Source organism: Mastomys coucha, unplaced genomic scaffold (genome assembly GCF_008632895.1).
Source record: "Mastomys coucha isolate ucsf_1 unplaced genomic scaffold, UCSF_Mcou_1 pScaffold23, whole genome shotgun sequence".
Lineage (NCBI taxonomy): Eukaryota > Metazoa > Chordata > Mammalia > Rodentia > Muridae > Mastomys > Mastomys coucha.
The window spans coordinates 116,441,637-116,457,506 of NW_022196906.1; the positions used below are offsets into that span (position 1 = coordinate 116,441,637).

Below are 15,870 nucleotides of genomic sequence, written 5' to 3' on the forward strand. Positions count from 1 at the left end.
CACTGACCATCTCTCCACCCCCACTGACCGGCTCCACACCCCCACTGACCATCTCCACACCCCCACTGACCGGCTCCACACACCCCTGACCCATCTCACCCCCTCCTTAGAGCAGCCCTGAGTTGGAGGTGGAGCATGAGGCTGTCCCTCTGAGCAGGCTCCTCTCTCTGCCTGATGCTTTTGTAGAGTTGGCCTGTGTTCAAGACTGTTCCTTGCAGTGTCAGTCACATCTTCACCAGGCTGCAGGTTTCCACACACTGCTAGGCTCTGGTGCCCTTTCCCTGTTCACTTCTTATGCTTTCAAGTCCCAGCTCCCTTTTTTTGCATAGAAAAACAAAGCTGACCCTCTGAGTGTGAGGAAGGCCAGAGAAGAGGACGAAACTTGGTGTAACTTCCAGGAGGACATGATGCCATACTGTGTTTTAAAAAGCACCACCTGGCCAGGCAGTGGTGGCGCATGCCTTTAATCCCAGCACTTGGGAGGCAGAGGAAGGAGGATTTCTGAGGCCAGCCTGGTCTACAGAGTGAGATCCAGGACAGCCAGGGCTACACAGAGAAACCCTGTCTCAATAAAACAAACAAACAAAAACAAAAAACAAAAACAAAAAAAAAGAAAAGGAAAAAAATCTCCTTTCAAGCTCCAACAGGTCATACAGAGCCCAGAACAGAGCTAGCATGTAAAACACATTTGCAAGCCGGGCGGTGGTGGTGCACGCCTTTAATCCCAGCACTTGGGAGGCAGAGGCAGGCGGATTTCTGAGTTCGAGGCCAACCTGGTCTACAGAGTGAGTTCCAGGACAGCCAGGGCTACACAGAGAAACCCTGTCTCGAAAAAAACAAACAAAAAAGACAAAACAAAAAAAACAAAAAAACACATTTGCAGACACACATCAGCCACTATCATGACCAAACTGGCAGAGTAATGTTTTCACTAACCTCCATCTTTCTTTTTGGCGATGATTCTGTTTTTGAGCCATTCTTTGGTTTCATCTTTGACATCCTGGGCAAGTTCTATGACCACTAGAGGTGTGAAGGAGCTCTCACAAGTATCCAGACTTGATAAAGTCACTCTCATCTTTGGCAAACTTACTGAAAATTAAAGCAAAAAGCAAAATTCAGTTATTCTGGGAGGAAAGCAATATGCTACTCACTGCACTATGCTAGCTAACAGAGCCACTACAGAAACTTCTCAAACTACACGAGCCAAAGTGATACACTAAGTGAGAATATAAGACAGGATGTCTACTTCAAGGAACCCACCTGCTGAAGATGACAGCACACACGCACACACATGCACACATGCACATACATACACACATGCACATACATACATACATGCACATATACACATGCAATGTATACATGTGCACACACATGCACACACACGCTTTCCATTACTTTTTTTTTTCTTGAGACAAGGTCTCATTTCATTATATAGGTTATATCCCTGATGGCTTGGAACTTGCTATGTAGATAGACCAGGCTAGCCTCACACTCACATAGATCTACCTGCCTCTCTGCTTCCTGAGTGCTGGGATTAAAGATGTGAACTATATATCTTCATATACACAATTAGAAAAAGGTCTGTCTAAATGTCAATGAAAATGCAAGGCCAACACACACTCCATTTTAGGCCCAGGCATGACTCCAAAAGGAAAGTCATTCCTTCTAGGAACTGACCATAACTCCCCCCACCCCAACTCCCAAGTCATCAGTCCCAAGAACTAGGCCATAAGAACAGACCATAAATTTCAAGAACAAGGCCATAAAATCACTCATCTAAAGAAGAGCCTAGAAATAACCACAAAGATGGGGAAATATCATATCTCAGGATGGCCATCTGTGCTGGGCAGCCTTCTATGGTTTGAGTATCTCATCCTGTGGTTAAATGTTCATGACACAGGATGCAGTCCACTGACCACCTGGACACAAGCCAATCAAACTGACCCATGTAGCATCCCCAGCACCCACCAATGACGTTTTAAATTACTGAACTAAAATTCTTCTCGTTCCCCATAAAAAGGCCTGCACGCCTTTGTCTGTCATCTTTGCCATTTTTAAGTGGCTGACCTCTGCATGCAGGCTTTTTCCTTTTGCAAAATAAAAACACCCTTGACAATTGCATACGTGAGTGGTGGTCTCTTTGTGTTTTCAAACTTAAACTTTTGTTGCATTGGCCAGGAAGTGCCCGAGGCCCTCGTCACATTGAGTGTTTGACCACCTGTTGGTAAGTAAGTGCTCTTTCTGTGTCTCTGTGTTGTCTGTGCCCCTGTATACCTAGACAATCTGAGTCTGTGAATGGCTTAAGCCAATTTCTGGAAGCCCAGATGATTTAAGCAGATACACCAGTGGAACCTGTGCCAAGTAGGTTGACAGGTAGCTCTGACACATCTGAAGGGAACTCAAAACCCTGAGAGGAACTTGATCTTGATCCCACTGGTAGTTCACTCCTGCCGCACAAAACCCACTTGTAGGACAGGCTTTCATTCCAAATTTTGCTTCTTTTTCTCACACTATACTGGTACATTTCTGTTTGTATTGTCCTTTTGTGTCTCTATTTGTAACTCTTGATTCTAGAAATGAGCCAAACCAGTTCCACCCCCTTGAGTCTTGTGTTAGATCATTTCAAGGTCTGTAAATTAGCACCAGGCAAGGTCCTCATGTGGAAAAGAAAAAGATGTCTGTCTTTTACAGAAATGACTCACCCACCTTCAATGTGAGATGGCCAGAAGATGGAACCTTCGACTGCCCCACCATCTATAGGGTTAAGGACATTGTCTATGGAAAGTCAGACCACTGGGATCAGGTTGCTATATAACCACCTGGCAGACCCTGGTGGAAGAGCCTCCTGCCTGGTTAAAACCCTTCCTTCCTCCCCCTAGGGGCTGTCATTGCTGTGACAGTGGAGAAAAAAGAGAAAAGGAGAGAGGGGTAGGCCATCAGCTCCCCCTTCTGCCATCCTGCTCCCCTCAGGAGATTTTAAAGAGGAAGTTCTCTCTCCACCCTTCATTTCTTTTTCACCATCAGGAAACTGCTATGTGTGGAAATCTGGGGCAGGAGGGGAAGCCACAGGGGAGAGTGGTGGAGAGAGAAGCCAGGGCAAGACAAGCTGTAGGGGGAAAAGGCAAGTCCATCACACACTGGGGTGGAGGGACAGCCTGAGGCCAATTCTACTACACTACTCTGTGTGCATCCCTCTCTCCTCCACCCCATGCACAGGGAAAGCAGCAGTTTGTTCACTGGCCTTTCTCCACTAGTGACCTCTACAATTAGAAGTTACAAAATCCCAAATTCTCTCAAAAGCCTGCAAAACATATTGATTGTTAGACTCTGTTCTTTTCACCCATCAGCCCACATGGGATGATTGTTACCAATTGTTCCAGATTCTCTTCACCACAGAAGAAAGAGAGAGAATCCTAACCGAGGCCTGGAAATTGGTTCTGGACTCAGAAAGGACAACAACCCCACCACATCAAGAGAAGAAGCCCTTGACCTGGGCTGATTTGGGACTTCAACACAGCAGCAGATAGGAAGAGATTAAAGGTCTACCTCCAGACTCTAATGGGGGATCTCTGGACAGCTGCAAGGTGGCCAACAAATTTGTTCCAAGTGAGCCAGGTATGGCAGGAACAGGATGAATCACCAGAAGCCTTCCTGAAAAGACTGCTAGAAGCTTATGGAATTTACACATCCTTAAAACTGGAGGCCAAGGAAAACCAGTTGGCAGTAAATATGGCCTTTGTCAATCATGGAATGCCAGACATTCACCGAGGTCAGGATTACAGAAGGATGGGTGTGCTTACGGTAAGAAGGTAGGGCTTCCTACGAGAAAAGTGAATGCCCTGAGTGGAAAACCCCCACAGAAGTTAAGGTGCTGGAGCTAGAGGAAATGAGCAAATAGAGGAGACAGGGCTCGGCAACCCTTGCCCAGCCTTGGGTAACCCTAAAAGTGGAAGGGAAGCCCATCACATTTCTCGTAGACACAGGAGTACAACACTCCATCATAAAACAACCCCTGAGGCCATTATCTCAAAGACAAGCCTGGGACAAGGGGCAACGGGAATGGACTGACACCCACAGGCTACACAAAGACTGGTCAGTTTAAGAAAGAGTATCCTACTCTTTCATGGTCATCCCCAAATGGGATACCCTTGCTGGGGAGAGACTTACTGACTAAAATGGGAGCCCATATCTACTTTAGTCCAAGCAGGGCCTCTGTGACTCACTGGGAAGGAAAAGCCACACAGGACCTCACCATGGCCTTAAGAGATGAATACAAACTATTCACAGACACTGCTGTCCCCCAACTCTGGGGAAAAGAAGGAAACAGGGGAGCCTGCTTCAATGTTGATTCCAAGAGATCCCAGAAGCCTGGGAAGAAACCAGGGGATCTAGACTGACCAAGCACTGATCCCCCATGCTAGTACAGCTGAAGGCCAATGCAACACCAGCCCCCATCAAACAATACCCGATGCCCAAGGAAGCCAAGCTGGGGATTGTCCCCCATATCAGGTGCTTAAGGGACTTAGGCATCCCCATTCCTTCCCAGTTGGCCTTGAATACCCCCTGCTACTGATTAAGAAGCCCAACTCTACTGACTGTAGGTTGGTACAGGACCTCTAAGAGGTAAACAAGTGGGCTGAGGATATTAATCCAACTGTTCTCAACCTGCACACGTTCCTCAGCACTCTTCCTCCTGGACAGGTATGCTCTACCGTCCTGGATCTTAAGGACATGTTTTTCAGCTTACCACTGGCAGCCAATAGCCAGCCCCTCTTTACCTTTGAGTGGCTAGGCCCAGATGAAGGATACAACAGACAGCTGACCTGCACACAGCTCCCCCAAGAGTTCAAAAACTCCCCTAGCATCTTCGATGAGACTTGCTGTGAGGATTTGGGTTAGTACAGCAAGCCCAAATGTCAGTCTGATGCAGTGTGTAGACCTGCTAATTGCTGCTGACACCATGGCGTCCTGTAAAGCCACCACTAAGGAACTCCCCAAAACATTGGGAAGACTGGGTACCATGGTCTGCCAAGAAAACTCAGCTCTGCCAACTCGGGATAACCTACCTAGGATACATACTCAAGGGGGAAGGAGAGATGGCTGTCAATTACAAGGAAAAAAAATTCAAAAGATCCCCTGGCCCACCAATCACCAGGAAGTAAGGGAATTCCTGGGGTCGGTGGGATTTTGTAGGCTCTGGATCCCTGGCCCACCCTCCGTATGAGGTGACCTTTGAAGGAAAGCTCCACTGGGATGGACTGAGCAAATGAGGGAGGCATTCGGCAAGGTCAAAGCTGTCTTACTAGAGGCTCCTGCACTGGCCTTGCCAGATGTCACCAAGTCATTCTGTCCATGTATACATGAAGGAAAATTAAGGAGTAGCAAAAGAGGTCCTTACCCAGTCTCTAAGGCCCTAGGAAAGACCAGTGGCCTATTTGTCAAAATGACTGGAGCCAGTAGCCACAGGATGGCCCCCATGCCTCTGGATAACAGTGCCCACCACCTTGCTGGTGAAAGACTCAGACAAGCTAACTCTGGGCCAGACGCTTGAGGTGACTAGCCCCTGTGCCACTGAAGGGTCCTCAAGCATCCTCCTGACAGGTGGCTGCCCAATGCCAGGCTAACCTATTACCAGACTGCTCCTGAACCCTTCCTGAATCCAGTTCATCCCCACCAGTGCCCTTATCCCAGCAACCACGCTCCCTGACTCAGACCCGGACAATCCTTTACATGACTATCCAGAGACTCTGAGTCACCTAACCCTGCTCCCTGACTCAGACCTGGACAGTTTTTTTTTTTTTTTTTTTGGTTTTTTTTCGAGACAGGGTTTCTCTGTATAGCCCTGGCTGTCCTGGAACTTACTCTGTAGACCAGGCTGGCCTCGAACTCAGAAATCCACCTGCCTCTGCCTCCCAAGTGCTGGGATTAAAGGCATGTGCCACCACCGCCTGGCCTGGCCGGTCCTTTACATGACTGTCCAGAGACTCTCTGAGTCACCTACAAGGGACAAGACTGGACTTTAAGGATGTTCCCCTTAGAGAAGCAGAATTAACATGAAAAGGCAGCAGCTTTATCAAAGATACCGTCTGTCCATCCGTCCGATATGCAGGGGCTGCAGTCACCAACAAGGATAGAACTGTATGGGCAAAAGCCCTGCCTTCAGGGATGTCAGTCCAGAAAGCACTAAGGCCCTACTGTTAGGCCAAGAAAAAAGACTCAGTATCTACATGGCTAGCCAGTATGCCTTTGCAACCATGCATGTTCATGGGGCCATCTACAAGGAAAGGGCTTCTCATCTCAGAAGGAAAGACTGTCTAAAAGAAGCAGAAGATCCTACATTTCCTGCAAGCAGTGTGGCTGCCCAAGAAAGTAGCAGTCATACACTGCCATAGACACCAAAAGGAAGATGGCGCCATCCCTAGAAGAAACAACTGGGCAGCACTCCAGGTCACCACTACCCTATGGCCCAGCTGTCCTCGATTGTGACACCCACATTGCCTGAGGTCTCAACTTACACTGACAAGAAATTACAGAGGATCCAAACCTTCCCAGCAGCTTACAGGGGAAAGGGTTGGTACAGGACCCCCGATGGAGGATTAGCCCCCTCAGACTTTGCTAGCCAGTTAATCCACCTAGGGAAAGAAAGACTGAGGACCTATTGTGAAGAGTGCACCTTAAAGTCTTGACTTAAGACCAGAAACAGAGGAAGCCATGGTCCAGTGCCCCACTTGCTGTATAGTCAAGGACAAGCATGGAGGGACCTCCAGATCAAGGTCCAGGGAGAGAGGAACTTGACCCAGAGTAAACTGGGAGATTGACTTTAAGGAAGTCAAGCCTGGGTTGTACAGGTACAGTTGTTTGCTAGTGTTTGTTGATACCTTTTCAGGATGGACAGATGCCCATCCCACCCAAATGAGACCTCCTTGGTGGTGGCCAAGAAGCTGTTAGAAGACATCATCCTGATGTATGGCTTCCTGTACTCCTGGGGTCAGACAATGGACCTGCCTTTCTCTATCAGGTAGCCCAAAAGTTAGTCCAAGCTGTGGGGACAAATTAGAAACTTCATTGTGCTTACCATCCCCAAAGTTCAGGTCAGCAGAGAGAATGAATCGGACCTTAAAGGAGACCTTAACTAAATTAACCCTCGAGACTGGTGTTGACTGGGTATCTCTCCTTCTCTTTGCTCTTTTTTGGGTTTGGAATTCCCCCTATACTTTGGGATTAACTCCTTCTGAAATTATGTACACTAGGCTCCACCCTCTGCTACCCAATATAAAAGCAGAAGTCCTAGCTTAATTTGATGATCAAAAGTTCCTTTCCCACCTACAAGCCTAATTTCAGGCACAGGAGCACCTTTGGTTCCAACTGAGCCATTTATGAAAAGCCACCCCCACCTATTCCACATGGGTTCTGGCCAGGAGACCTAACAATCACCAAAAGACACCAAAAAGAGACATTGGAGCCAGCTGGAATGGACCATACCCTATAATCCTGATCATACCAACAGCAGTCAAAGTTGACAGGTCCTGGTTCAGATACACCATTCCCACGTAAAACCAGTCAAACTACACTTAGACCCAGACAACTATGCTTCCAACGCTAGCACTAGACTACGGTGAGCTGTCACCTACTCATGAGAACCACTTAAGCTAAGAATTAAAAAATTCTTGCCTCACACACACACCCTGCTGAGCCCTAAACAATGGTAGGTACTGACAGGTCTCCAGAGGGTTTCATCTACCTGCTCCTCACACTTGCTCTGCTTGGAGAAAAGTACAGAGTTTAACATTGACTGGTCTGGTGAGTACCACCTTTCCTGTTTTTAACCCAGATTTTTGCATCCTGGTCAGATACATATAGAAGGATCCTGGTCCAAGAGGTAAACCCTGTTCATCATATCCAGAACTGCAAGACATTAGGGCAATTTGCTGGAAGGACTGTGCCAAGAACGGCAATTTTCAACCATACAACTCTATGCATGCCTAAGGACAAGTGACTATGGGACTTGCAGTGATATAGAAAGCTTCTTTTGCTGTACATGGAGATGTGAGACCAACGCTTCATGGGTACATAATAATCAGGATCTTATCCAGATAGGCAGGACAACGAACCCAACACCTGGGTTGGGGACTGGTGAGGAACCCCACTCATCTCCATCTCAATAATGGAAAAGGGACAAAAGAGCAGATGGTGGGACGCTGGAAAGGTTTGGGCTTAGTGGTGTACATGGACATAATAGGGGACTCCTCTTGCAGATAAGTAAGATTAAAATAAGTAGTATTGTCTGGACATCTCCCCACGTCCCCCATAGATATAGGGCCAGTGGCACTGGCAATGCCAATGCCTGTCATAAACACCACAGCATCAGCCTCAGCTTCAGATCCCTCCTCCCTCATAAACTCAGTCTTCCCCATCATCATGTCCCTCCTTAGGACCTTCAACACGTCCATCCTGTCTAGACTGCTCAGCTTTTCCTGTAATTGTATTAACTCCACCACTAACCTAACCCAGACCCCCATACCTTACTGGCTGCGTTACCACAGTTAAGTTGTCCACACCCCTTTAAAAAGCTCACCAAGGTGTTCCTGCGGAAGGACCCCCTCTTTCCTCTCACCCCTCAAGAAGTGACTGGAAAGATTCTACATGTAATAGGAAAAGGGGAAGACTAATCAGAAACCGACCCATGTAGCATCCCCAGCATCCACCAATGAAGTTTAGATTACCAAACCCTAGTTAAAATTCCCCTCATTCCCTATAAAAAGGCCTATCTACCTTTATCTGTCATGTTGCCAGTTTCGTAATTGGGATCCTTGTATGCAGGCTTCTTGCTTTTGCAAAATAAAAATACTCCTCTTGCCAATGGCATATATGAGTGGTGGTCTCTCTGTGGCACGTTCAGACTTAACAAAAACAATGGCATCATCCATAGCAGAGTACTTTCTGGGAGCAGCTGTCAACTATGTTAAGGACACAGAAAGGTGAGCAGAGCTTTGGTCAGCTGGGAGAGGTTCCCTTTACTGATTGCCCATTGCATAGGAGAGGCTGGCCTAAGTGTCTACACACCCAATTCTACCAAATCCTCCAAACAGATACAAAATTTATTACTTTCCCCTTCTTGTTTTTTATAAAAGAATCAATCAATTTTTATGTATCTGTGTAAGTGTGTGTGTGTGTGTGTGTGTGTGTGTGTGTGTGTGTGTGTGCAGGCTCAAGAAGCCTTTGGATCCTTCAGAGTTGAAGATGTCTATGAGCTCCCATTTGTTACTCTGTAGAGGCTGTAGTCTGAATATTTCAGCAAAATTTAATGTTTCAAAAATAAGAAGATAACAAAGGCTACAAGACAAAACAAAAACCACAAACGACTTCAGCAGCCACAAACCAAGCAGGGGTTCCACCCTCCAGGGACAGTGCTGAGTGGCTGAATCAAATTAGAGATTCAACAGAACCAGGGGCTCCTGTGAAGGGCCTATGGGCTCCGCTTGAAGATTTTTTAGAAGATAGGGACAGAGCCCAGGATAAACAGTGGCTCGCATCACTTTCTCTAGCGAAAGCCGGTCTCACAGCACGGGGCTGAATGGGTCTGTTAGCATAGTCTCTGAATGTGCTAAACTAGGGACTGGAAGCTTCTTGCCAGAGGTGTTCCCTTCCTGTGGAGTAAACAAAAGTGTAAGGGACAGAGTTCACACAGCAGGACGCTGAAGGAAGTCTATATTGTATGCAGGCACAATGCTGTGACAAGAGATGGAGAGGGAGTCCAGCCAAAGACAGGACAGTTGTCTGCAGTTAAGCCACTTGACAGATACGGAATGAACATTCCCCTTCTTCACCCTTGCACATATCTGGACTACTTGTGCTAGTCAGCTTGTGTTCCGTGGACATAGACTAAATTCCAGCCACTGGTAGGTAAGAGATCAAGAACTACAGGCCAGAGCCCCCTGAGGAGGGAGGAACCAGCCCTCCTCCTGTCCAGGGACCCTAGAGACAGAGCCTAGCCATCATCTCATTTCCTAAATCAAAGGGGGAAGTGCATGCCCACCAGAACACCTCCCTTGAGCTGCTGCTGAGCATGACCTTATGCACACAGGGAGCTAAGAAACATATGGCTTCTCACTGCTGCGACCCTTTGTTTTATTTCTGTAGTTGGGGTTTTGTGAAATGGAGCCTTTTCTTACATGCTGTAATAGTCATTTTCCTCAAAGCTGTGACCAACAATCTAGCAGGAAACAAGAAGAAAGGATTGATTCTGGCTCACAGTGTGAGGAGATACAGCCTATCATGGTGGGAAAGACACAGGGACAGTCACCTCCACAGAGCAGGAATGTGAATGAGTAAATAAGAGAGTAAGCTGAGCACCTACAGTAGTCAGTCTCTGAGTTTTGATTTGAGATAGCAAGTGACCCAGTATCATGCTCTCACTGTCAACCCCTCAGCCACGATGCACTGTCTCCCTTCTTAAAGCTAGACCCAACCATGCTTTCTCCACAGCACCCCTAAGTCAAGATTCTCCAGAGCAAGCCTGGCACTTTACTTACTACCTCTTAAGGCTTCGTGTGCCTCCATCTGTTTCAGTGACTCTATGTTTGAAAGCTCACCTGCACACAGCACTGCTCTACCAGACCACTGCTTCTTCAACAGAGATTGCCTGGTTTGGACTCATCAACCTTTTCTCCCTGCCCTGAAAATAGTGTAGACCTTGTTTGGATCTGACTTATAACAGGCTTTTGAAACCAATATTGGGTTTAAATAACACACTCCCCACTATAGTGGCCTTCTCCATTGAAGGTCCAGATACTAACTTCTATAACCCATGTGTGCTTAGTTTTAAATGTCAATTTGACACAACTTAGAAGCTCCTTACAGAAAAGCCTCAGTTAAGGAAGTGTCTGGACACACTGGCTTGTGGCTATGAAGCTGAGACAAAGCCTTAGTGGTTAATTGGTGTAGAAGATGCAGACTACGCAGACTACTACGTAGAAATATGTCTACGTAGTAACAACAGTGTTATTTCCATAAATTTACCCCAAGAAGAAAATTAAACAAAATACATCTAGACATTCATTCCCACTTTATTAATGAAATTTGTCTCTAAGGATCTTTAAAGCAAATGTGAATATAAAAATTCACTATTTTACTGTAGGTGGCCCCTAGGCTGGGCCATGAAATGTGCAAAAGTGAAGAAAGACAGCTGAGCTTAAACAGCAAGCAGGGAAGCCACTTGGGAGCATTTGTTTCTCTCTGCTCTTGGCTATGGATGTCAGGTGACCAGCTGTCAAGCTCCTGCCTCTGGCTTCCCCTCCATGATGGACTGTAACCTAGAACTGTAAACTGAGGTAAGCCCTTCCTCCCCAAATCCCTTTTGGCCAGGGTGTTTTATCTCAGCAGCAGAGAGAAAGCTGGAACACTGTATCTCAAGATGCTTCCAATGCTGTGTGAAAATGCACAGGAACCACAGATCATCATGCTGAGTTCTTCATCCAGCCTGGATCTGCTCAGCTTCTAGAACCAGATAAGATCTGCTGGGTTGGGAGCGGTTTAGCTGTAGACCAGCAGGCTAAGTTCTATGAAGACATCAACTAGTGCTTCCAGACAGCTAACAGTTTCTTCAGAATAGTTGATCACAAGTCTGGGCCCTCAAAAGGGCTGTGGCTTAGCTTCATAGCCTTCAGAATATAAACAATAACTCAACCAACATGCATCATGCGCTTGGTAGAGAGATTTTCAACTGGGAGGGAGCAGCACCTGTGGAATCAAAGGAGACTCGGGGCAATGATATAAAGCACCTACTCAGCAGCAGCAGGTCTCTGAGAGTCTGTCAAAAGGACTGGCTTGCTTTCTGATGCACCTTCAACTGACTGCAGCAGTTGCCCTAGCAGGAGACCAGCAGGAAAGCAGGAAGGTACACCCCTGTCCTATGAACTGAGGGACTGTGTCTTTCATAGTAGGAGGCCTGGGCGCATCTCTATGGTGTCTGCACTACTGAGGCTGGAGGAAAAGGGCCATGAGCTTGAAGCCAGCCTGAGCTGCATGGTGAGTTTAAAGACAGTAGTCTACTGAAGGCATGCAGAGGCTTAGCTTATGGCCCCCACAGCAAAAAAAAACATCAGTAAACATGTATTATGTCTTTGCTACAACCATGCCATGATAGAGCCTAAAGGTAAAGGTGATGAGCCAACAGCAAGAGAGAACAGATGGCATTCACTTACTTAGAGAAGCACCCAGTCTGGCAGCAGGCACCCTAGTATCAAGTCATTACAGAGTGGGCTCAGGGAAGAGGAACCAGGAGGCAGGGAAGACTAAAAAGGGGGCCTGCCTAGTCTCTTCATGGTGGCTTGGAAGTGACAACCTTCTGTTTGTCACACACGAGACATGGCTTCCAGCTGGGGTAAATGAGAACTCTGGAGGAGAGAGCAGAGTGTTCAGAGGACAGACATCAAAGGTCAACTCACTGGACATTCTCCATTGTCTGATGTGGTGAATATTCTGCCTTATTCATAATCACCAGGTCATAAAACAATATTGCTGAGAAAATCAGAACAGGCCTTTCTTCAAAGCAGGTACATGAGCACTCCTAGAAACCCATAATGAACACTGCTTGCTATTTATTCTCACTTAAGAGATTCTGTGCCATTCATTATCCAAGGCAGACCCTTAACAGTATTGGCAATATATGGTAAGCAAATGGTAATATCTCTCACCTGCAGAGCACCTAGAAATTAACAGGAAGACAACAACAGCAACAACAAACAAAAACCCACACACTAAACACAAAAGCACAATGTCAAAAGAATCATACCGACCACATCTGAAAAGACATTCAAAGTCACTAATAAAAGAAATGGTAACAAGATACATCCCTATTTCCAAATATATCCCTATTGCCAAATCAAACCAGCAATAAGAAATATGTCTACGTAGTAACAACAGTGTTATTTCCATAAATTTACCCCAAGAAGAAAATTATACAAAGTACATCTAGACATTCATTCCCACTTTATTAATGAAATTTGTCTCTAAGGATCTTTAAAGCAAATGTGAATATAAAATTCATTATTTTAAAATATTTATTTGGGTACATGAGCAAAGAAACAACAACAAAGACACCTAACATGGTGTGGTGTTGCAGGACCACTCACAAAAGGCAACAGTCTGCTATATCCATTAAAAATCATATTAGAGACTGGAGAGGTGGCTCAGTGGGTAAGAGCACTGACTGCTCTCCCAGAGGTCCTGAGGTCAATTTCTAACACCCATATGGTGGCTCACAACCATCTGTAATGGATCTGATTCCCTCTTCTGGTGTGTGTAAACACAGAACACTCATATACAGAAAATAAATAAACAAATATTTTAAGAAATTATACTTAGTTAATATATAATTAATATAATTAATAGATGCCAACTCCTCTCATAATGCTTTAAGAAAACTGTACTTGAGCTGGGCAGTGGTGGCACATGCCTTTAATCCCAGCACTTGGGAGGCAGAGGCAGGTGGATTTCTGAGTTCAAGGCCAGCCTGGTCTACAGAGTGATTTCCAGGACAGTCAGGGCTATACAAAGAAACCCTGTCTCAAAAAAACAAACAAAAAAAAGAAAAAAGAAAAAAGAAAACTGTACTTATGAATCCATGTAAAATGTACACTAAATATACAGTAATACAAGAAGATGAGCTAAATTCAAATTCCCAGGACCCACATAAAAATCCAGATGTGGACATGCACATCTGTGACCCCAGAGTTGTGGGATAACACAGACAGGGGGATCTCTGGGGCTTGCTGGTCACCATCTTAATTCCAGAGAGGGACCTGTCTCAAAGGAATAGGTGAAGAAGGATAAGGTCAGAATCCTAATTCCTCCTCTGGCCTCTGAAAGCGAGTACACAGGGATGCACACCTGCCATACATGTGCACATACACCACACACACAATTTTAGTCCTATCACATTGCAGAATTGCTTAGGTTCCACTGTGAGCAATACAAACCACGTAAGGAGGGAAGGGCAGCAGGCAGGCCCTGGTGATCACAGCCTGTGTGCTGCTTGTCGGTACCTACACTAAGTCACACAGCAATTGTGTCATCCACTGAGCTGCAGCACACCAGGACAGCTACCTAGAGAGCACCCACTCTTCCACCACCAATCCTCTCCCTCCTCCCGTCTAAGGGTGCCCTCTGCTCAGAATATTTGTCTCTCCACTGCAACAGCACTAAAATGCTTTCTCCTGACCCCCTTCTTCATATGATACTTCTTGGGTGGCTCTGTCTCGGGGGTTCCCATATTTCTCTGTGCTCTGCATGCAGCAGGATATGGGTATGACAGACTTCCACATTACAGTAACTGGCAGTGGGATGCTGGTCTGCCTCCATCTTACCTGACAGCTTGAATAAGAGTTGTGTGAAGACACCCTTGGCCTGAACTTCGTTCTGTGACTCACTTTGCCAGGAGTCGCAATGGGAATTTGCTCTGCCATTGCCACACAAAGGAAACAGAAAGGAGGAACCAAAATACCAGACAGGGTGGGCTTTAGTGTGCAGCAGGCATGGCTCTGCCAGGGACAACAGACCAATCTCCAGGGCACCAAGGGGTAAGATGGTTTTCTCCTGTGTTCAGCTTCCCCCTGATCAGGACAACAGCCAGAGTGGCCAGAAAGCTGAGCAGCCAAGGTTTCTCAGGGCCCTGCGCAGGATCCAGAAAGCTGAGCAGCCAAGGTCTCTCAGGGCCCTGCACAGGCTCCAGAAGGCTGTACTGGGCTGTGTTCTTTTTCACCATGTGCTGGATCATCAACAAAGCACAGACACCTACCGTAGACACACAGGGTTTTCACTTTAGCCACTGGATCCTTGGCCCACAAGAGGTAGATCTGAATGGTGCTTAAGATGCAGAGAAAGACATTGGGTTCGCTGGGAGAAGGTGGGGTGGGGCACTTGTGCATGGAAGGGATTTTCCAAGGAAAGAATGAGGGTGCTGTGTTCTGGGGAGTATGCTCTTTGTGAATTTAAGCTAGTTAGTAGAACAGTCACAAACGCCCAACTACAAAGGAAACCACGCACAAGAGTGTTGTTATGAACCATCTTATTAAGCTGGAAGTGGCGTCACAAATCCGGTCCCAACACTGAGGGCTAAAGCAAGAGGATGGCAAGTTTGAGGCTAGCCTGGACCACAGAGAGTTCCAGAACAGCCTGAGTAAGGAGTTGGCACTTGGCACTCTGCTTTTAAGAGAGATTCCTGGTGGAATTCCTATGTAAATCAAAAAGTTACAACACTTAGATGACCTCATTGTGGGGAGCCGCAGCTGCCACCTATATACGTATATTTTGAACACCTGGTTTCCGGCCAGAGCAGAGAGCATTGATAATCAAGCCCTTAGTTGGAGAAGCTGAGTGCCTCTAGTTTGTGATGCAAGCTGGTATGATTTTCCCGCAGCCTATTATACTTTGCCACGTAGCTGATGCTGATTGGGACCAGGGAAAGTATTTAACCCACAAGGGCTGGGGGCTGGAGAGAGACTGGAGAGAGTAAGTATTAGGGCTGGTGATGAGTTAGAGGTAAGATGTAGATTTAGAAGAGTAAGTATGTAGAGATAGTAAGTAAGTATGTAGAATTAGGGCTGGTGATGGGATAGAAGAGTAAGTATGATAGATAGGAGTAAGTATGTAAGGATAGAAGTAAGATGTAGGAATAGAACTAAGAATAGGAATAGGAGTAAGTAGAAATAGTAATAAGATGTAAGAAGCAAGATATAACTAATAAAATGTAAGTAGAAATAAGTAAGATGTAACAAGCTACTGCGGACTGGGTTTCTTGCGGGGTCCCTGTTCCGCGGGACGATGGGTTCTGGCCAGGTGGGCACGGGATTCGGCTTTGACAAACAG

At 46.3% G+C, this 15,870-nt stretch overlaps 1 protein-coding gene across 10 annotated transcripts in view; it reads right to left on the reverse strand.

The window, feature by feature from the left end:
- Positions 1-15,870, reverse strand: part of Ano10 (anoctamin 10) — a 138,041-nt gene that overhangs the window by 104,357 nt on the left and 17,814 nt on the right. For all 10 annotated transcript variants that reach the window (XM_031344134.1, XM_031344135.1, XM_031344136.1 and 7 more), the window contains one exon: positions 937-1,089. In XM_031344134.1, coding sequence (XP_031199994.1) covers positions 937-1,075 — 139 coding nt within the window. In that variant the 5' untranslated portion in view covers positions 1,076-1,089. The remainder of the gene's footprint in view (positions 1-936; positions 1,090-15,870) is intronic.